This window comes from Geotrypetes seraphini, chromosome 7 (genome assembly GCF_902459505.1).
Source record: "Geotrypetes seraphini chromosome 7, aGeoSer1.1, whole genome shotgun sequence".
Lineage (NCBI taxonomy): Eukaryota > Metazoa > Chordata > Amphibia > Gymnophiona > Dermophiidae > Geotrypetes > Geotrypetes seraphini.
The window spans coordinates 37,170,751-37,194,739 of record NC_047090.1 but is presented as its reverse complement, the minus strand read 5'-3'; the positions used below and the strand labels follow the sequence as shown (position 1 = coordinate 37,194,739).

Sequence of the window (23,989 nt, the reverse complement as noted above, 5' to 3'; positions counted from 1 at the left end):
TCAGAAAGGAGGTGTGCCAGGGGAGGGGCTTGGATATTCTAGAATATTGCATGTACTGTTAGTTTAGCGCCATATGCATGCTGTAATGCCATGAATTGGGCACCAGTATTTACACCAGGTTTGCTGGCAATGAACTTTAGGCAGGAGAATTGGCTCTAAGCATGCTCATCTCGGAGCGCCCTATATAGAATTTCCCTCCCCCCCAATAATGCTAAACTAGCCTATTTGTTTAGAATTTGTAATGTTTTTATTGCTTGTTTGATTTTAAGTGAAGCCAGTTGGTGAGGAGTTGTGTTTTTTTTTATAGGACTCGGTGCTTGTGGGTCTACATACATGTGGGGATCTTGCACCTACTACTTTACGGCTCTTTGCTACAAAACCTGAAATCAAGGCTGTGTGCAGTGTCGGCTGCTGTTACCACCTAATATCTGAAGAATTTGAAAATCCACCAGAAGGTAGAGTAATTCACACACACCCCATGGCAACAGGGACGGGCTAAACGCATTCAGCGACTGCATGCAACCAGCCCATAGGCTTTCCCCTGATGTCGGAGAGAAGGTTCCGGGATAGCCAATCACTGCCTTGCAGGCTCGGAACCTTCTCTCCGACGTCAGAATTGATGTCAGGGGAAGGCCTGTGGGCTGGCCGCGTGCAGTTGCATGTGCCTGGCCCATCCCTGTTGTTGCGGGGGTGGGAATGGAGCGTGTCGAGTGGCAGGGTTAGCTTTGGGGGTGGGGCAGGGAGGATTATGCGGCGGTGGCTTCAGCGGGGGGAACAGGCAGGGAGAGAGGAAGAATAGTTGGGGGAGAATGGAGTGTGTCGGGTGGCAGGGAAAGAGGAAGAAAAAGTTGGACTCATGGAGGGACAGAGAGAGATGTTGGTTGGGGAATGGAATGAGGTCTGAAGGAGAGGAAGCATGCAGGAGGCAAAAAGAAAGAAATAAATATTGGATGCACAGTCAGAAGGAAGTGCAACCAAAGACTCATGAAATCAACAGACAACAAAGGTTGGAAAATTATTTTATTTTCAATTTAGTGATCAAAATGTTATCAGTTTTGAGAATTTATATCTGCTGCCTATATTTTGCACTATATTTGTCTATTTTTCTATAGTTGTTAGGTGCACAGTTTGAAGACATGAGGCAGCATAAGCACAGGCAAGTAAGATGCAAATTATTGGCAAAGAAGGCTAAAAGAGAATTTGGAAAGAAACTTGAAGTGGAGGCAGAAACTCATACTATAAACTTTGTTAGGTAGTTTTAGAAGTAAAAATCCTGTGAGTGAATCAGTTTGAACATTAGATCATCAAGGAGTAAAAGGAGCACTCGGGAACCCCCGCAAATCTTGAAAAACTACGAATACGGTTTTTCATGGGGGAGCCTGAAGAGGGCAACAGGAGAGCAGCCAGAGCGCCGCGAGTGCAGGAAATCACTCGCGGTATGCTCCGACCGCCTCTTCCTGCACTAAGTCGGGCCTTATCCAATCAGGAGCTGCGTGTCAAAGCAGCTCCTGATTGGATAAGGCCCGACTTATTGCAGGAAGAGGCGGTCGGAGCGTACCGCGAGTGATTTCCTGCACTCGCAGCACTCCGGCTGCTCTCTCCTGCCTTTCCTGCTGCCCTCTCCTTGTCGACGTTTCGCGGTCGGAAAATACTGCGAATGACCGGGACTGCGAACCGCCGACCGTGAATGACCGGAGGAACACTGTAGGCTGTTACACCATTTGACAATAGTGTGATTATCATACTGGTTCCTAGAACCCTCTCCTGTTCCTCACTCCATCTCATACATTGTATTCTTGAATGCCTCTTCATTTTTATACATGAAACTTTAGTTGCCATACCATCAACTAGTTCTCAGACTTCTCTTAAAATCACCCCATTTTGTCCTACCTTTTATTGTTCATAAAATCTAATCTAATCTTCTATTTCTGCGTCACACATACCTAAGCAGGCTCAAGGCGACTTACAAAGAGAAGAGAGGGAAGTGAAGAGAGTAGGGAAGGAGAAAAGGGGAAACAAGGGGCAAGAGAAGATCTGAGAAGTTTAAGTATCAGAGAGGCTGTTTTTCAGTTTTTTCCGGAATGTGGTGTAGTTGGGTTCTGTTCTAGTCGTTTCAGCGAGGTCATTCCAGGTTGTCACTCCAAGGAAGGTAAGCATGGAGTGAAAGATTCACTTGTATTGGAGATTCTTTGTTAAAGGGAGGTTCAGTAGTATCCTGTTAAGGGTTCTGTGGGAGGTAGACCATGCTTTTGAGAAGAGTTGGATGAGTGGAGCCGCTGAGTTTCCGTTAATTATTTGGTGTATGATGCATGAAGTTTTAAATGTGTTTCTGTGCCTTGGATGTATGCTTTAAATCTTGAATCTGCAAAATTCATGTCTCTCAAGACGAACTCAGAGCTAGAAGTTCGATAATTGTGCTTTAAGAAGTCTGATTATCCCGCTAAATATTGGCTAGTAAGATTAATATTTAAGTTTGTTGGTTATGCTTATGATCCTGTGCATTAGTACAACCACACTTTCCTATGTATCATTTTCTATTGGTTTTGGAAATGAGAGTCAAAAAGCGTTGACAGAAAATCTAGTTTCAGTTTGGTTCTTCTGTTAGCTCTGGTCGAAACTTGACCACCAGTATGTCGGAAACCAACCACACTTGAGCATGGGTTATATGGTGGTTACCTCCCAGGTACTGTTCTTTGTAATCAGATAGCTGATGAGCTGACCCTGGTGCCAGTCATGTGTATTCAGCTGTGTGTGATCTGTAGGTACCATTTCCCATTACGCTTCACTGTGTTACCTTGGCCTGAGTCCCAAAGCAACCCTGCCAGTGCGTCTCTGATAAATCAGAGCGTTCTCAATGTGCTTGGCCAGTCTTTGTGTAATTACCTCACACTGACAGCTGTATATGATCTTCAGTCAGTTGTAAGTTTTCCACAGTCCTGGCACTAATCTTGTTTTGCCTCGGGGATATTGTGCTGCAGCCCAGAAGTGGTTAGAAATAGAGCTGTAACATTTCTTGCTTTTTCTCCCTTTTTTTTTTAATTCACACTTCATTATTTTTGTCTTCCCAAAAGAAGTTAGTGCAAACTTTTAAACACATTGAGTTTCTAGAAAACAAATAGAGTACCCTTGGTTCAAAGAAAATAACACCTAATATATTTGAGGAAATGGCAAATTGTGAAATGAAGCATGATTCTAAGTTTATTAAAAATGTACTATCCCACTATACGGTTATATCCATCTAAGCGATTTACAATCTCACATAAAATTATTCTACTAGAGAACAATGTTTCAATACAGTACACAAAAGTAGGGATCAGGAAAAGAATTACAATATCAGATAGAAAAGATAAGGGAGGGAAACACGTTATGACACATTATGACACGTTATGACAAACTATATGTCTTTCAGAATTGTACTGATTAGTAATTAGTAAAGTCTATTTTAACTAAAGGCATCATTAAATAAGAAATCTGTCTTAAATTTATCTAAAGATGATTGCAATCTAATACAGTGATTCCCAACCCTGTCCTGGAAGAACACCAGGCCAATCGGGTTTTCAGGCTAGCCCTAATGAATATGCATGAGAGAGATTTGCATATGATGGAAGTGATAGGCATGCAAATTTGCTTCATGCATATTCATTAGGGCTAGCCTGAAAACCCGATTGGCCTGGTGTTCCTCCAGGACAGGGTTGGGAACCACTGATCTAATAAACATTGGAAGTTAATTCCATAGTGAAGGACCCTGTACTGAAAAAAATCGGCCAACAAGCATGTTCATGAATGATTATTCAACAGGATGGCACATATAGGGTTCCTTTTACTAAGGTGCGCTAGCGTTTTTAGCGTGCGCTAAAGATTAGCACGTGCAAACCACGCGCTAAATGGAAAATACTAACGCAAGCTCTATTGAGGCGTTAGCGCTTAGCGCGCGGGGCATTGTGCTAAAACTGCTAGCGCACCTTAGTAAAAGGAGCCCATAATTGATTTTAATTAATTGACCTAAGGGTTGTAAGAATGTATGGTATTAAGTAAAGAGCTAAAAAAAATTAGTTCACAAAATTTAAGAACTTTATACACCAAAAAAAGTACTTTGAGTACAGTAGAATGGTCATTATCCGGATTGCTTTGGGGGTCTCAGTTTATATTTGAGTCCCCCCCCCCCCCGAAGTACCATTCTTATCACCCTCCCTCCCACTAATGTTCCTTCTCTGCGTCTGCCCCCACTGCCATCAGCCCAACCCAGCACCCCCTCCTAAATCAGGAGACTTTCCCCCACTGTCAGTATGCCCCCTACAAGAAAAGGCACCGTTTCCCCCTTCCTCCCCGAACAAACACCATCCATCCCCCTCCTGGACCCAGAGGAAGGACCCCAGGCCTGCCTTGTTTCCCTGGTGGACTAGCAACAAGAGTGAGTGGGAATCGCTCCTGCCCCAGCGTGCCGTTAGACCACTAGGGAAACAAGGTAGGCCTGGGGTCTTTCCACTGGGTCTGGGAAGGGGGAGGTGGTGTCTGTTCGGTGAAGGAAGGGAAACGCTGCCTTTTCTTGTCCGGGAGATGGGGCGGTCATGACGGTATTTTTTAACAGTTATTTAATGTCCAATCATCCGGATTTTTGATTACCGGATTACTCTCTGCCGAGGTTAGTCTGGATAATTGGCATTCTTCTGTAATTCGATATGATATGGGAAGCAAATGCTCTCTTTTCAGTAAAGGAGTTGAATGATCATATTTCTGAGCATTAAGATAGTAACGTAGTAGATGATGGCAGATAAAGACACGAATGGTCCATCCAGTCTGCCCAACCTAATTCAATTTAAATTTCTTTTTCTTCTTAGCTATTTGTGGGCAAGAATCCAAAGCTCTACCCAGTACTGTGCTTGGGCTCCAACTGCTGAAGTCTCCCATCAAAGCTCACTCCAGCTCATCTACACCCTACCAGCCATTGAAGCCCTCCCCAGCCCATCCTCAACCAAACGGTCATATACAGACACATACCGTGCAAGTCTGCCAAGTACTGGCCTTAAGTTCTTCAATATTTACTATTATTTTCTCATTCTAGATCCTCTGTGCTCATCCCACACTTCTTTGTACTCTGTCACCGTTTTCCTCTCTACCTCTCTCTGGAGCGCATTCCAGGCATCCACCACCCTCTCCGTAAAGTAGAATTTCCTAACATTGCTCTTGAATCTACCACCCCTCAACCTCAAATTATGTCCTCTGGTTTTACCATTTTTCTTTCTCTGGAAAAGATTTTGTTCTACGTTAATACCCTTCAAGTATTTGAACGTCTGAATCATATCTCCTCTGTCTCTCCTTTTCTCTAGGGTATACATATTCAGGGCTTCCAGTCTCTCCTCATACGCCTTCTGGCGCAAACCTCCTATCATTTTCGTCACCCTCCTCTAGACTGCTTCAAGTCTTTTTATGTCCTTCACCAGATACGGTCTCCAAAACTGAACACAATACTGCAAGTGGGGCCTCACCAACGACTTGTACTGGGGTATCAACACTTTCTTCCTTGTACAGGCTACACCTCTTTTTATACAGCCCAGCATCCTTTTGGCAGCAACCACTGCCTTGTCACACTGTTTTTTTGCTTTTAGATTTTTGGACACTATCACCCCAAGGTCCCTCTCCCCATCCGTGCATATCAGCCTCTCACCACCCAGCATATACGGTTCCTTCCGATTATTAATCCCCAAATGCATTACTCTGCATTGAATTTTAGTTGCCGGATATTAGACCATTCCTCTAACTTTTGCAGATCCTTTTTCATGTTTTCCACTCCCTCCTCGGTGTCTGCTCTGTTACAATTCTTGGTATCATCCTCATAAAGGCAAACTTTTCCTTCTAACACTTCAGCAGTGTCACTCACAAACATATTGAACAGGATTGTCCCCAGCACTGAACCCTGAGGGACTCCACTACTCACCTTTCCTTCCTCCAAGCGACTTCTATTAACCACCACTCTCTGGTGTCTATCCGACAGCCAGTTTCTAATCCATTTCACCACTTTGGGTCTTAACTTCTGCCCTTCAAATTTGTTCAAGTTTGTTACTGAAGACATCATCAGTAACGCGACAGAGGGAATTCCCCGATGGATAAAGCCAAGCAGCCTGTTTAGAGTGCTGTCGGCCCGACGCTACTTTGGATCATGCTGCACATGTGGGGGAGAGAAAGGAAAGAGGATGAATTGGGGTGAAGGAGAGGAAGGGAGAGATGATCATGTGCATACTCCGAAAATAAGACCTAGGGCTCCTTTTACTAAGGTGCGTTAGCGGTTTTAGCGTACTCTACAATAATGCACGCATTAAACGCTAACGCCTCCATAGAGCTTGCGTTAGTATTTTTGGTTTGCGCATGCTAAAAATGCCAGCGCACCTTTGTAAAAGGAGCCCCTGGTGCCTTTTTTGGGCCCCAAATGAATATAAGACACTGTCTTATTTTGGGGGAAACATGGTAGACTCTACCTTGGTGAGAAACTCGGTTGCTGTCATTCATCTCATATGTTAAAGAAATTCTTGTATTCTATTCATCTACATTTTCCTCTTCATTATCACCTCTGGAAACCATCCATTCTTATTGCTTGTTTGCAAAATTCAACATACTGTATATGCAATCTTAGCATAAACAAAAATATAGTATGTTTATTAAATAAGAAACCATAGGGACCATCTGGAACATATTATGCACCTTTTGTATACAGGAGATGGAAACAAAATAATTAAGCACTATAGTGATTCAGTTTGCTCTGAGCAGTGCTTTTGCTTTAGTTGATTTTGATCAGATGGTGAAAATTTTAAATTATTTTGGAATTGAGGGTTCAGTTTTTTCATGGTTTCAAGGTTTTTTGATTTAACAGTACTGTATTTTGAAACCCCACACACACACAAATTTTCAGATACCTGGTATCCTTTGAGTGGGGCACCACAGGGTTCACATACAAAACTCTTTCAACCCTATTCTTATTCAACAGTTTCTAATGTTCACCGTTCCTGCCCCATACCCGTGAGCTCAAACCCCGTCCTTGCCCTGACCCCACAAGCTCAGTCCCCGTCCTTGCCCTGTCCGCGCAAGCTCAGTTCCCGTCCTTCCCCCATCCTCACAAGCTCCCCGTCCCTTCCCCGTCCCCGCGAGCTCAGTCCCTGTCCCTGCCCTGCAAACTGTCCCATTTGCATAAACCTCGAATAGTTATGATTTTATATTGAACTTATTTTATTAAAGTATAAAAAGAGACAATATTCTGTACAATTGTCATTTTATAAACATAAATAATACAGAGCAAGGATCAACAAAACCCATCTACCCTCCCTTTCACAAATATCCCCTTCACTATTGTGAAAACTGAACAAACCAAATTCTATAGAATGTTACATAGAAAAATCAAGCTAACAGAATACTTTAGTCACACATGGCAAGAATAATGTTAGGGGAGTGCAACTACGGCAACTGTCCCCTGGTCAGAGAGAGAGCCCTAAGCCAGCTGGAAGCTAAAGAAGCACAGCCTGGACTTTGCGGTCCCCAGTTATGTCTAATACCAGCTCTAGCAGGATACATATTTCAAATCTGAAATATTCTAATCACAAAATATACATTTTTTTTTTCTTTTTGTTGTCTGGTAATTTTATTCTTCAAATCACATCGGTCTCAGGCTTTGGTTTTAGGTTCCTTTTGTCTTCATCATGGCATGGCTGGCTCCTGAAGGTAAAATAGGTGCAAGAGGAGCTGGGGAGAAGATGCCAAGTCTGGCACGGGCACAATTTTTTTTTACCACAGGAGTAAGACTTTTCACCGCTCCCAAGGGGCGGTAAAAGGTCTTGTCCCCATTTCTGCAGTAAACCAGTTGCAAATGTCTCCATTCCTGTGGATTTACTGCGGTGATCCGCGGTAAATGGTCCCCGTGTCATTCTCTAATTCATATCATGGAGGGAAATGTTACTCTTTAACTTTTCCATTCCCAAGCAGATAAATTCCACCTGCCCAAAAGTTTATCTCTACTAATAGGAGGAAAAAGCCTCAGATCCCCGTTTGCCGCCAGACTTAATCTTTGCCAGCAAACTTGAAAGGGAAAATCCTCATCGGCAAGAAAACCTCCTATTAGTATTCTACATCATATCTCATTCTCAAATACTTCTTTTATGTATATATATTTAAAAAATATCTTAACCCAAAAACTCACCACTATTTGGCTAAGAGATCACTATTTGATGAGATCAAGAGACAGCAATCTAAGCTGCCTGTGTGTCTTTACAAGTCCTAGTTTGCCCTGAAGATGCGCCTTAGGGCTGTGAAACGTCGGCTTTAAAGATAAGGACTATATAAGGTTGAACTATAAATTGAAAGTTCTGACATAGCAAGCTTGAGTTGCATAGAATCTTGGTCCTATTTAAACTTTTTTGGAGTGGTGATTTGTCACTTTCGACGAAATATTTTTATGCCAATGATGTGGGCGGACCTTAATTAAAGGCTAGCCAGAGACCTGAGGCTTTTTCTTTCATCTTATAGTGACTTAGCCAAATAGTGGTGAGTTTTTGGGTTAAGATATTTTTATTTTTCCTCTACTTCACTCAGTTGGGAGTTTGTGTTGTATAAATTGTTTAACGTAATCCACTTAGCTTTTCTATATACTGGATAGTCCTAAATTGCTCAATGATATCCACCACCGATAAAGGCAAGCCCGCATTTTGCTTCGGTGCCTATATAGACTTTGTGCTGCTCCACAGGGTTCCCCGCTCTCTTCCTCATTGTTTATGCAATCTCTGGGTTCTATTATGGATCAGACAGGAATTCAGCATTATATATAAGCAGACATTACGGTGATATCACCAGTATCCTCATTTTAAGAGATACAATTTCCAATATAAAGATCTTTTTTAATATTATTTGAAAAATGAATTTCCATGCAACAATTTAAACTGAATAAAAATAAAGTTTCAGTGGCTTCGTTCCCAAAAAGGCCCAAGATAATCTCCTACAATTTCTATAGATGGAAATAATTTTCCTCTTGAATTACACTCACGAATACTAGGAGTAGAGTTAGTTAATAACTTGTCCATGTGTTATGTACAATATGTAGTTAATCAATGTTATCTGATCATGAGAAAAATGAGAACTATAAGGAAATGTTTTGAGATCAAATCTTTTCCGATTTTAGTGCAATCCTTGATTTTGCCTAGAACTGATTACTGCAACCTAATATTGGTCATCTGCTCTAAGTCTCTTATTAATCAATTACAGTTGGTTCAAAATTTAGCAGTAAGATTAATATTTGGTTTATGAGAATTTGAGCATTTACTGGTTACCTTTGGAAGCTAGAACAAAATTCAAGTTAGGAGTTACAGTTTATAAGATCTTAACAGACATCAAAGTGTTTTGGAAAGAAATCAAAACATTTCTTTTCAAAAAACACGTCCTTACTTAATATTCCCCTCCCCAATCGCACATGCACTCTCCCCAGCAAATAACACACTAGTCATCCCCTTGAACCTCATTTACAAAAAATATCCAAACTCCTAAATAAGCATCTCCCTTAGGTATCCATTTAACCTTCTCCTAAATAAGCATCTCCCTTAGGTATCCACTTAACTGATTCCTTCAAAGTTAGGTATCTTTCTTCAGTTGCCTATATTGTTTTCCCCACTGAACCTTGTAACTACTTGAACCCTGTCAAGTTATTCTATCGATATTCTATCGATAAATCCAGATATCTTATACTTGTATTTCTATACCACAACATGTAATTTACTTAAAACGTTGTAATGTAATTCTCTCGGTAATGTCCTGATCTCTTTTAACTGTAATCTGCTTAGAACCGCAAGGCACAAGCGGAATAGAAATCACAAATGAAATGTAATGTAATGTTCCTGATTATCTAACAAATCTAGTCTCCTTATTGTATAGCCCTCTTCCTAAATATCAAATGAGAAATTCTTTTCAATTGAAATTTCCTACACCTAAGAATGTAAAGTCTTAGACAATTTTCTTTGTCAATTCAATATCAACTGGTTAGTGTTTGGAACCAACTTCCTTTGGAATTACACGACCGTGGGCATTATCTTCAGTTCAGAAAACTTTTAAAATATTCTGTTTCCATCATGATTGATTTAAATTGGGCTTAATTATGCCAAGTTTTATGTTTTAAATCTGTAATTCCTTTAGAAATCAGTCCATTTTTTATTTCTCTTATCCATCCATGAACTATTAATTGAAGGTGGAATAGAATTAAATTTGTTAAGATAAGACAAGAAAAAAATTATCTTATGTATAGAGCGTTCTGTTAATTTCTGAAGAAATCTGAGTGGTTTTATGTTAATGTGGATAGTTCCTGTTCAACTCTGGTCCTCAAAGGGGCACAGACAAATATGGCTTGAATAGCAGTGTATCATAAACTCTATGCCATGGCACACTGGGGAGGAGGAGAGGCGCCGGCTGACTGTAAATGGATAATTCTATATTAACTGGTCCAAATTTCACCGAGGGTCCACGCTTGACATCTTCCGCGGATACAGAAAAGGGGCCTCTAACTCCAGATCTGGTTGAGATCATGACTTTGGATATCTTCATTAGAGGTCCCTGAAAAAAATTTCAGCAATTTCTGAGATGGTTGAGAGGCGAGTTCTAGACCACTTGACATAAAATGACCCAAATACATAAATATACAGTAGCATCTTAGATAGATGTCCCACCTGCCTGTTAGCAGCCGCCCCAAATCACATTATCGTTTGAATCACTATTCTTCTGAACAACCTTTTGCATCTTGGCTATTTACCACCTCAGAAGGATTAGCTTGTCCTCACGCCCATTCTCAAGTCCCAGAATGCTGAACTTTCGATTCCTTCAAGCTACAGACCCATCACAGGCATACCAGTACACACCGAACTTCTAGACGTGCATGTGTGCAATCAACTATCTGCCTATATTGATAAACGCTCCTGCCTTCATCCTACACAGTTTGGTTTCTGACCACAACACAGCACTGAACATCTTCTGCTCACCTTGATCACCAAAGTTAGACAAGCCTTAAGCATAGGACATCAAGCTGTCCTTCTCCAATTTGACATCTCCACTGCTTTTGACTCTGTCAATCACCACTTAATTTTAACCAAACTCACCAAAATAGATATCACTGGCATGTATATAACTGGTTCAAAGATTTCCTAAAATACAGGAGCTACCTCGTCTAGAAAGATGAGGTCTAATGCAGAAGTTGGCAAGCATTCTGTGGTGTCCCCCCAGAGTTCCCCACTCTCCCCGACACCCTACTACCTATTCACGAGTTCCCTGGGTAACATTCATTTCAACAACAATGAATGTCTTATCATTTGCTGATGATGTTTTGTTTCTTATCCCAGTCAAATACAACTCCGATACCCCTCTGCGAATATCTAAAAGTATAGATAAGATACTCGCATGGGCTATGCTCTACAAGGTCAAGCTAAATACTGGAAAAACCAAGTTTCTGTAGTTCCACTGCTCCTTACATACAACCCCTACATCTATCACCCAACCTAAAGGAAATACACTAAACATTGGCAAGACCTCCAAAATCCTTGGAGTCATGCTAGACTCCACCTTGTCCTTTGAGCTGCAAATCTCTAACATTTGTGTAAAAAAAACAAAAACCTTCTACAGCTTGAGACAATTGAGGCTAATTGAACCATTCTTTAATGACCACCACTTTGCTAGTAGTATCTCAACTGGACTATTGCAACTCACTTTACACAGGGATAGATGCCACCCTCATCCACAAACTGCAGTTAATCCAAAATACAGCTATAAGACTAATTTAAAGTGAGAAAATTTGAATACATCACACCATACTACTGCAGCCTACATTGGCTTCCCATCCAAGCACAAATTACCTTCAAACTGTCATGTACCGCATACTATATGCAAACTGCTAAGCTGCTCATCGACCTTTTCATCAATTCCTGGGCAACCTCGGCCAGAAATCTCAAGCTTCTCCTAATTCTTCCCTCACCAAAAGGGATCAAATACAAGTGCATATTCAGCTCACTGTTCACCTGTGTCGGTGCAAAACCTGAAATGAACTCCCCACAATCATCAGAACTGAGACCACTTACCTTGGGTTTAAAAGGAGCTAAAAACTCATCTCTTTTGAAGAAATGTATTTCATTGGCAACTTTAAAGTGTGCGAACTAGCAGACCGTCCTTTGCCTCATCTGTGTGAATGGGATTGTATATGCTAGCCCCTCTGTGTACCCTTCCAACCTTGTTTACCTTCACTCTCCTCTCTGCTCTATATAATCTCTGTATGATATTCGCTGGGCTATTTTATGTATTCCCAATCACTTTGTGAAACCCCTGTGAATTGTAAGTTATTGAATCTCGTTAGGCATAGAGTGACTTAGAAATTGCAGATTAGATTAGATATACGTACAAGAACTGGACAAGATAAAGTTGTAATAATTTTTGTAAATTGAATTAAACTGGTTTTAAAGAAGACTAAACAAACTGAATAACCAAATGTATGAGCATTGTAAGTATTAGGATGATGTATGTATTCAAGTTTATTATTAGTGTTTTTGATTAATCGCTTATTGGGTGTTGAAGACAGATAGCTATCCATTTTCAACCATTTCCTGTTTTGTTTACAATTTGTAAGCAGAGAATGAAAATATATTCATATTTCCTAACAATATAATAGTATTCCAACATAAAAATATTGAAAGGTATGAGTTATCTTTCCAGTGTTGAATAATCAATTTTAAAGCTATAGATATAAGCCCAGTAGATCTTTGTCTTCATTGGACATAAAGCAATTAAACATTAAAGTGACCAAACATTTGGATATTTTGAAAACCATGGGAATTCCTATGAGCGTCAGAGCTGTTACTGCTGTGGCTGGCGCTAAAAACAGCATTATGGCTTTCTAAAAGGGGGGAGGTCAGTATGGTTTGCTTCTTAAAATATCTAGAAAATGTGTTGGAATTAAGTAAAATCTACATAAATATAGATGAAGACAAGTTTGGTGGGAGAAGAGAAGGCAAAATTAAGTTCAAGAGTATAAATGCTGCAAACCAAGTACAGTGGGAGAAGCAAGCCGCTGTATTTACTGTATTAAAAATAATTATACTAGTAGAGGTGTAGATAGTATAAGAGACAAGCATAAAGTAACAGACCTGTTGTTCAAAGTACTAGGCCAAAATAGTTAAGTAAAAGTAAAATTCCCCAGTCATGGTACATGGGCTTGTCGCGCCACTGGGGCTTGCGCGCATCTGAGAAGCTGAAAGCTATGCCGTCGGTAGTTTCACTACCACCAGGGTCTCCCAAGGCGGCAAGTTTCAACGGAGATGCCAGACTAACGATGTACCACCCATCTGGACAGCAGCAGATGGGCAGTATTGGAGGCAGAGGATCACATTTGATGCTACAACGGCGACAACATCAAATTTATACTGCACGGAAGAAAGGCCCAGCAATCTGCTTCTGTATTCTGCCAAGAAAACTTGATGATGATGAGACGTAAAGAATTGATGTACAGTGCTGGAAGATGGTCCCCTAGATTGGAAGGCACTCGCCATGCTACTAGGGAGGAGCTGATCGTCACCTAGAGAATGTCCAGTGTTTGTGAAGCTGACAGATCAAAGCCACTAAGACGTCCTGATGCTGATGTTGCTGGACAGAAAAAGGAGATCAGAAGCTGTAATTATATTCTCAACATAGGAACAACCATGGGGATGATGCTGGAGGACCTTACCAGACTAGCACAAAACCAATTTCTTTTTAGATCTGTAATTCATGAAGTTGTTAGGACGTCAACACAAGTTGATGACACTTAACTAAAAGTGAAATTACAGAGAAGTATGCATGAAAAATGTTGTTTGTGAAGGCAAAAAAGTAATTGCTTATTATAACACTTTTTGAGTAAAAGTACCAAAACTGCAATGAATCTAACCACTGTTATCGTTTTTATCCCAACATTCAATCTACCTGCTCACGTTGAGTAAAACTAAATTCTGAAAATGACTGACATTCATGCGAGTCATTATTCAACCAGCAAAGCTAAAAAGGCCTTCAGCAGCTGCACTGGCAGGAAGTGGAGTGCTGTCTGATTAAAAAGTTCCTTCAAATCAGGCCAGGCTGCAGGACTATTGATATCTTCTGACTGGATCTGCAGATATTGATCAAGGGAATCTCTTTCTGAAACAGCTGTCTGCTTTCTGCAAGGAATGCTTTATCATCAATGTCCTCATTGTCCAAATTAGAAATAATCAAATCAAGTGACGACTGATAGGAACCAAATTAAGCAGGTGTCTGACAGAGATGGGCTGCTTTAGCAATGACAGGAAATATAATTTGCAAAGAGGGTGCACTCTTTTTTTTTTAATTGCTTTTTCAAATAACATAGAAAGCAAACATACATAAGTTGTCATAATTTCAGCATTGCGGAATTTAAGAAACGTGCAATCAAATCTTCTAAAAGACAAAAAAAAAAGAAAGAATCCAGCATGCCTTTTAGCCCACAAATTTGGGAGACCAAGGAGGAAAATCTAGAAGACAGAAACTCAAAAATACAAAGTAAGGTCCTCATTTACTAAGCCACAGTAGCGGTTTCTACCACAGCTTGGGGCGCTAAATACTCCAAGGCTGCTCCAATGCTCATAGGGATTCTGTGAGCGACGGTGAATTTAGCACTCCAGGCCATGGTAGAAACCTACCACGGTTTAGTAAAAGGGAGAGGGGTAAATATAAACAATAATAGTGAGGTAAGAACATAACATAAGAACATAAGAATTGACAGTGCTGGGTCAGACCAGTGGTCCATTGTGCCCAGCAGTCCACTCACGCAGCGGCCCTCAGGTCAAAGACCAGCGCCTTAACTGAGACTAGCCCTACCTGCGTACGTTCTGGTTCATCAGGAACTTGTCTAACTTTGTGTTGAATCCCTGGAGGGTATTTCCCTTATGACAGACTCCAGAAGAACGTTCCAGTTTTCTACCACTCTCTGGGTGAAGAAGAACTTCCTTATGTTCGTACGGAATCTATCCCCTTATACAGATTTAAGACCTATACAAACCACGTGCACCAAATGCTAACTTGATATAGTACCAAGACAGCAATGAATCTAACTACTGTTAACATTTTTATCCCAACATTCAATCCACTTTTTCTCTTTTAAGTAAAACTAAATTCTGAAAATGACTGAAAATTTAAATACATTTAAGGAAATACTGTAACTGCATAGGTTAAAAAAGAAGAAATTAACATCTTTCAAAGAGGATGCATTCTTAATGACATTGTTCCTGCAACAAAAAATGAAGACTAGCCAAAACAATAGAAAATTAAAATGGCTGCAAATGACATGGGAAGTGAAACAAAATTAAACGAAAAATGTTTGGTTGCTCATCTCTAATGTCCGATATGTTGAAACCCCTTGTCCAGCATTCAGTGACTGTCAGTCCTCCTTGTTTGAAATTTAGGATTTAGAATGGCTGCTGAAACAGCTTCAGAGTTGACAAAGAGATCAGAGATGGAGAAGGTTGATTTCATTTATGAGGGCAGTTACAAGATACTTACGGGTTGTTGTTGATGCTTTCTTGTCTGTGAAATGCTTGTAAAGCATGGTAATGGTTGACAGCAAAGAGACCGTGAATATCTTCTGATTTTTTTGGCTGCAGGATGCTCATAGTCTGAACAAAAGGTTTCATTATAGAAACAATCAACCAAGAAAGTCAGCTCGCCTGCAGTTAGTCTTGGTATTTCCAGTTTAGTGCAAATAGCATTGAATCAATCTTCACCATGCTATGGTTAGGAATACATGAATATACTTTATCTGAAATCCTTGGGACCAGAAATATATCGGGTTTTTTGAACTTTTTAGATTTTGGAATGGTAACGTTAAGTCATAAAGAGACAGACCATAAGACTATAAAATTGCCGCCAGTCTTTTACTTAAAAATAAGGCGAACGTTAAACATTTCAAGCACTTCAAACACAGACATTTTCCAAACTATGGGACTAGAGCAATACCTTCAAAAATAAATGAAGTGTCAAATTTTGGTTTTTGGAGCTTTTCGGTTTTTGGAATTTCAGATAAAGGATCTTGTACCTGTTCTGGGAATGGGATTTTAAAAAAGAGCTTCATGTCTAATAAATTGGAAATTTGTATAGGATGTCAACAGGTCTACATTCATGAACAATTCTAAATCTATTACATGCAATGCACTTAACCAAAAACATGTCATAAAATTTTCATTGCTCTAAACCAAAAAAGTGCTCTCAGCTCATTCAATAATTAGCATAAAAATCTTCTGCTCCTTGGGGGAGCAGCAGATTTTCTTTCCCACGACTGAATGAGCTGAAAGCACTTGTGAGTGCCATTAAAGCTTCTGATGCATTTCTGTCTGTACCCTTAAGGATTTATTGAAACTGATAGTTTAGAGCAGGAGTAGGCAATTCCGGTCCTCGAGAGCCACAGGCAGGTCTGGTTTTCAGGATATCCACAATAAATATGCATGAGATGGGTTTGCATCTCAAGGAGGCAGTACATGCAGATCCATCTCATACATATTCATTGTGGATATCCTGAAAACCTGACCTGTCTGTGGCTTTCAAGGACCGGAATTGCCTATTCCTGCTCTGAACTATCAGTTTCAAAATAAATCCTTAGGGTATAGACGGAAACGCCTCAGAAGCTTTAATGGCACTCAAAGTGCTTTCAGCTCATTCAGTCGTGGGCAAGAAAATCTGCTGCTCCCATAAGGAGCAGAAGATTTTTATGCTGATTATTGAATGAGCTGAGAGCACTTTTTTGAGCGTCGTTAAAGCTTCTGAAGGGCTTTTCTTTCTGCAAGCAATTTTTGGATGTCAGAGCATCTGAGGCTCTTCCTTCTATATACCCTTAAGGATTTCTCAAGACTGTTAGTTTTGAGATTTGGAAATTTTGTGACATGTTTTTGGTAAAATGGAATGCATGCAATGGATTTTTGAACTTCTCACAGATTTTGACAAAATTCTTAAGTTATGTGTGTTATTGAAATGTAGGCTTTAGAGAATGACACGGTGACAAAATTCATCACCGTTCCCGTCCCCGCGGATAATCCCATGTCATTTTCTAGTGTCTATTTCAATCTCAATCCTTCTACACCAGCATTCTTCAAAGCAAAGCTTGAGGGTCAGTGGTTGTGGCCATTCATACTCTGATTCTTATGTGAGCCAAGGATAATGAAGCCATTGTGACATCACTGATGTGAATGGTTCTTAGGCACTGGTAGAATGAGGCATTATGACATCACAATATTTGCTCTGGATACCAGAGACTGTCATTCTGTAGTGTCTATTTCAACCTCAGTCCTTCTACCCCAGCATTCTTCAAAGCAAAGCTTGTGGGTCAGTGGCTGTGGCCATTCATACTCTGATTCTTACCTCTCTCCTTAAAGAATGACATGAAGATGGTTTCCCGCGGTTATCCGCGGGGACGGGAATGTTGATGAATTTTGTCACCGTGTCATTCTCTAGTAGGCTTCAAAAATCCTTTCAAAAATTTTGCTTTTACTTGTATACACAAGGATCATTATATAACAAAGTAAAAATAATTAAATTATTACTTTCTGACAATTAAGTATATACTCCCCCATTCTATAACAGGGTGCTTACATTTAAGAACTGAGGGCCTGATTCTGAGAATGCGCCTGCCAAACAGGCATCTACCACATGCCAATCACTGGGAGGGACCGCATTAGAATCGCACCTATTTTTAGTACATACACCTTAAATGTAGACTAGCGTTTTACAAGCCTACATTTACGGCATCTTGACTTGTGCCTATGGAAGTGCCTGGGCACGCCTAAAGACGCTCAAGGCCACTTCTGCTGTAAGTCATGCCTATGCTGGCCTTAGGCGTCCCTAGGCATGCCTAGACACCGCCGTACGCGCATGAACGATGCCTACATTGTAGGCATCCACCTATAGTCGGGATGTCGTTTTTAGAATCAGTCTCTGGTTGTGTGGGTATGTTATAGAATATTGATTGATAGTTACATGAATAATTCTGAGCTGTGCACTCTGCGGTATTCTATAACATGCAGTAGGTATGTAACTTGCTTAGTGCATAAATGCAAGGGGCATACATGTGGGCAGAGCTTGGACAGGTCCTGCATTTTTCGCACATAACCTATAGAATACTGTAAGTCACTTACTAAGGTCACATTTAGGCATATGCATTTCCTGTTGCGATTGTCTTGGCATAAGTGTGCATGCCTAAATGTTGGCATGTAAATGCTACCTATTCTAGTTTTCTATAGGTGTCACCCTACTGTTATAGAATTAAGCTCTTAGCTGCTTCTTGGCACCTAACTTTTGGCACCCTTTATAAAATTACCCTCCCCTCCTCCACCCCAATTTTTCCTCTTTCCTTTCTCCCTCCCCCACCATGTGCAGCATCTTCCCTCCCCTCTCACCCATCCCCTTGTGCAGCATCTTTCTATCCCTCCCTCCCATCCCCCTTTGCAGCACAACCCCACTGACCCTTCCATCGTGAGACTAACATACCTCTGCTCCGAGGCCTCCTAAAGCAGCAGGGGTGGGGTTTGCTGAAATGACGAGTCCAATTTTTTCAGCAAATCAGACCGCATTAGTGTCAGGGATGGAGTCAGAGAGTATCGGGGACATTCGGTGGTGGTGGGGAGGGGGCTTCAGGGGTCGATCTTAACTAGGGCTTATATTAGGAGCATCTTTAAAAATCATGCTAGGGCTTATTTTTGGGATAGGTCTTATTTTTGGAGAAACAGGGTAGTATAAAAACCCCATATGGCAAAATTAAGCTTGCACCAGAGTGGGCAGGTTTTGAAATTTTACTCCCAGTATGAGCCAGAGCATTAAATAGCTAAACACTCAAATCCAGTATATGCAGGACTATATCAGGATTTGTAAATTGGTAACCTCAAGTGTTAATGAGTCATTGAAACTCACTGTTGTGCGTTTTGCCACAAGCGGGGTAAAAGATAAGCACTGAACATTACGCCAAATTGCTGATTGATGGTGCCTTTGAAATAGAGCTTAAAAACATTGCTGACATCATGGATAATGGATGAGAGACTGGAAAAACTCTATATATTCCAGTAGAGAAAGCAGCACATCCTGCCCAAGGAGAATCAAAGACACATTTATAAGATGTGAAATCTCTGAGCTTCACATCCTTGAATGAGGATAAGAGCAAAGGGAAGTCGGTCACTTCAAAGGAATACCATTCATTCATAATTAGTATGAATTGTTTTGGGAAATTCTGTTAAATATGAACAAACTGCATAGTATTAGAGCCCAGCTTAAGTCTTCCAGACAGAATGATGTTTCTAATAAATGGTCTTTGAGGTTCCCAAATTATGAAAAAAAAATGACGTTTATTAAAAGAAAACTAATAATCTGGGTCCTTAGTTAAACTGGGTAAACAAGTTTATTTTTAGTTAAGATTTTTCCTGTGTCCTTAATGCACCTTGTTACATGTCTAAATGTGCACTCTGTTTAGTTAACTTCATGACATCTCTGAGGATGCTTACAATCCTTATGCTCAAATGTCTGAATTTGGTGCATTGTGATTGTAACTTAATGGTTCTATAAAGTTGTAATTTTTTTAAAAAGTTGAAAAAAAAAATCTAGGCATGATCTAGGCATTACACAAAGGTTTGTCACTAATGGAGTATATGTTTAGACTAAGTAAGGCCCTGATTCTATAAAGTCTGCCTAAAGTTAGGCGCCAGTATCAGCACCGATTCTATAACACATATGTGCCTTTTATAGTGTTACCTTGCTTAGGAGATGCTCAACTTCCTAACATTTAGGCCTTCCCAATTTATGCTAGGGTTTTCCTCACCTAAAGTTAGGCTCTGATATCGAAGTCTAATGTTTCTGTTTCTAATTCACAAAGAGGTGCCTAACTCGAAAAGACACTCATGATCTGCCCCCTAACCACGCCTACTTTTAGTGTAAGTGCTTTGGGCTAGGAGCCTACTTTATATAGAATTGAGTTTTTTGAGATAGGTACCTAACTTTTAATTAAGTCCAATTAAATCTGATTTGTAAGCTGTTGAGTACCAATATCAACACTTAAGCCTATTTAATTAATTAAGTTAAGAAGCAGATATTGGTGCCTAAATTTAGGCGGGCTTTATAGAATCACAGCCTAAGTGACTAGATGGAATAGTTAAGATGGGAAAAAGGACTAAAAACTTACCCACCTTAGATTGTGAACCCACTAGGGACAGAAAAACTACCTGCATATAAAACGTACAGCGCTGCATATATCTATTAGTGATGTAAAAATGATTAGTAGTAATTGAATGAATGGAGAAAGTGAGTGGTTTTAGGTACTAATTGATTGGGAATTTTGAATTTAGCACAAGGGAAGTTACAGTACAAGTAGGTATTTCTCTGTCCCCCGAGGGTTTACAATGTAAGTTTTACCTGAGGGAGCGGAGAACCAAGTGACTTGCTCAAGCGCATAAGAAAAGTCCAGTGAATTTGAATCCTGGCTTCCCTGTTTCTTAACCCACTGCTCTAACCATTATGAGGCTCATAAAACATCCAAACGTCCAAAAACCCACCTAAGCAGCACTTGGACATCCTAATAGTGGGGACGTCTAATTGCCAATTTTCAGAATCAACGTTCTAGACATCCAGCAGGACTTCTGAGCCGCTGTGTGTCCAAAGCTCAAAGGGGCATGTTGGGAGGCGTGTTATGGGCAAGTATCAGGTGGGCTTAGACCTGGACGTCCTGCGGGGATAAACTTTCCCAGGACGTTCTAGACAGAACTTAGACGCCCAGAGTTAGACCTGTTTTAGATGCATCTAAGTGCCCCAAAGGTGACCAAATGACCACTGCATGCCCAGCACTAGTTCATTCCTGTCTCTAGAACAGCAGCATCTGGTATGGGGAAGCCTAGAACAGCATCACCCAGGGCTATTGGGGTGGGAAATAGGTATAGTAGGTTTTGGGGGAGTTTTGGAGGTCTCACCCTAAATTATAAGGGGGTTTTGGTGAGATGTACAAGTGACAGCCTTTATGTGTGAAGTTCACAAACTTCACAACAGTGCCCTCTAAGATGCCCCACTGCTCTGCTGGAATGTCTGTGTGGCCAATTCATTACATGCTGACCCCTCCTCGTCCAAATGGTCTGCATTTGCAGTTTGGAAGCATCTGTGATCGAAAATGCCACATAAAGTCGGCCAAGACGTCCAAGTACGTGATTTTCAGAAGAAAAAAAAATTGGATGTCCAGGATGTTCGAAAATATCTGTTTTTCCGTATCCAACTTTGGCTGTCTAGTGGTAAATGTACAAAGTTGGGACTTGGGTGTGCTATTGAAAATGCTCCTCCATGCTACTACTTGTAGTTAGAGGGGCTGAGTAAAGGATTGAATGGGAGAGAAGGCTGAGTAAATGAGGGTATGACAAGTTAGAAGTTGCTAGGGGTTAAGAGACTAGATGACTGGAGCATCGTTAATGGTGAGTATGGACTGAGTGGATGTGGACATTGAGTGGCAGAGTGAACAGAGGAAATCGGTAAGTAGATGAGGTTATAAATTTCAGATGGGCTGAGTAAGTGAATGGGGCCTTAGGGGACTTTATAAGTGGATGTGAGTAGACGAAACCTCTATAAGTGATGGGGTGAGTAGATTCATTTCAGGGTTTGAGTGGTAGGGTGAACTAAGTGGGTGAATCAGTGACCTCATAGGGGGTAGAGAGGGGCTAGGTGAATGAGTAGATTAGGGTTTCAGTGTTTGGTGCTGGGTAGAGTGAGTTCATGGGGCTTTGAGGACAGGAAGAGGGACTGAGTGAGTGAAGAGTTGGAAGGGGTGGTACTTACGAGTGGTAATAGGTTGAGTGTGTGGAGGGATAATTGACTGAGCTCTGCTTGGAAGAATATTTGAATAGAAAAGACTGGTCTGCAATTTGAAAATAATGAAGATGGTTTTAATACTCAGTCCCCCTCCCCATCTGTATCCCCTCCCCTTCACCTTCCTATTTCTTTTGCCTCCTTAATGTTGTAAGACTTTCATACTTGATTCCAGAATTATTTTTTTTCAAAGGTTGTTGCTGTATAATTTTAAAATTGGCTCAGAGTTAGTCCAAATGCCTGTGGGAAATTTTAACCCACGGCAAAGTGGATAATGTGGCTCAACAATTCAAAATATAAATGCAGGGCTGTTTAAAACACTCCACTGCTCATACTTCACAAATGTGCATTACTTAATTGATGTATACAGCGCATTGGTGGCTGAAACTAAACAGCATAGCCTTAAAATTGTACATATCTCTTAAACTGCTTCCAAATGGTGAATGCCCACCCAGTGAACCCAACTACAGCATTAAAGCGTAAGAATTAGTATGTTCTAAAAAGAAAAACAATAAAGAAAAAAAAAATGCACTAAGGGGCTTTTTCTGTAAATGGTGCCTAAAAGCGCCAGCTGCGTGTAAATCACGCTTGGACACCATTTACAGAATCGCAGCTAGCGGCACCTATGTAAAAACCTAGGTGCCTGAAATGTAGGCGAAGGTTTTAAAGACCTGTATTTCAGGCGCCTACGTTTTTGGAGAATGGTGCTTGGTGGTGCCCAACTCACACTCCGCCCATAGGCGCCGCTAAGCGCATTGCGATAGGTGCCTATCGCCCAATTAAATTTTTTTAAACAATTATTGAGACTGTTAAGGGTGCTTTGCCAGTTAAGTTAGGTTCCCTTTATAGAATCAGCCCCAAGGGTCACTAAGATTGGGATATCAAGCAGATCTTTATTGTAAGACCCAACATGGGCCATGTTTCAGCAGTATACCTTTGTCAGGCTGGGTCAAGCAGTGTAATCCTTGAGAAGTAAATGTTATCTATGAGTAGCAATTGAAATACAAGCAATTAATGTGAGAAATGCATCAGAAAAAAACACCACTCAAGCAAGTAGCTACAGTGACCTTCCAAAATGCGCCAAAATTGAAATTGTTAAAAAAATAATAATAATGAGTTGATTTGAATGACTTACACCAGGCCTGCACAACTTCGGCCCTCGCCAGGCCAGGTTTTCAGGATTTCCCAAATGAATATGCATGAGATCAATATGCATACAATGGAAGCAGTGCAGGCAAATAGATCGCATGCAAATACGCTGGGGAAATCCTGGAAACCCGACTGGATTCAGCCCTCAAGGACTGGAGTTGTGCAGGCCTGACTTACACCTTGTGTGGATTTCCATGGGGCCTGATGCATGAGACAGTTGGCCGCGTGCAGACCTCACCGATAGAGTTGCTACTAAGACTATTGACTTTCCCTGATGGTGCCATTTATATAATTACGGTAAGCTATCACTGTAGTTGATCTATGGAATGGTGAGGTGGTACTGTTTTAAACCTGGAACATGTTACGCTTTGTCTAGGTGCACTGGATGGATTCAGACATTTTGAAAAATAACTTCCAGGAATAAATATGGATAAAAAATGCAACTGAAATCTAAACGGGATTTTCTCACACTAAACTGTTGTTATATGTCAGAATGATATAAATAGTCAGCTCTAGACCACTATAAATGTGCTTCTCTATTTTTTAGTAAAAACGAACTGCTTATAAAATTAACCATTCTTATAAATACACAGATGCCAATTGCACTGGTTGAAACTGTATATCTCAATGCATTGAGCCTTAAATAGGCATGGTGTCACTTAGATGGTGCCAATAAGCTGGATTTTACCATGGATCTATGTGCTGTAATTTAGAAAATTACTTTTTTAAGCTTTCTTGCTACATAAAACAACAACCAGCAGTGTGGGCCAAACTGAATTAAAGTTTGGAACAGTTTTGCAAAGAAACAGGCACTTTCAGCTATGCCTGTGGTGATGAAAACAGACCAAGAACTCCCAAAAATGCTTTTAGGTTCAAGTAGATTATTGCAAATTCATCTGTAGTGGCCTACCAAAAAACACTATGAAAACTCTATATTGGGCAAAGATATGAATCGCAATAGTGCACAGATGTCTCAAGTTCCATG

The 23,989-nt window shown here is 40.6% G+C and overlaps 1 protein-coding gene across 1 annotated transcript in view; it reads left to right on the top strand.

Moving 5' to 3' along the window:
• The window catches only part of METTL25 (methyltransferase like 25), a 146,764-nt gene that overhangs the window by 67,553 nt on the left and 55,222 nt on the right, over positions 1 to 23,989 (top strand). The window contains exon 6 of the mRNA XM_033951824.1: positions 308 to 455. Within this exon, the coding sequence (XP_033807715.1) occupies positions 308 to 455 (148 nt within the window). The remainder of the gene's footprint in view (positions 1 to 307; positions 456 to 23,989) is intronic.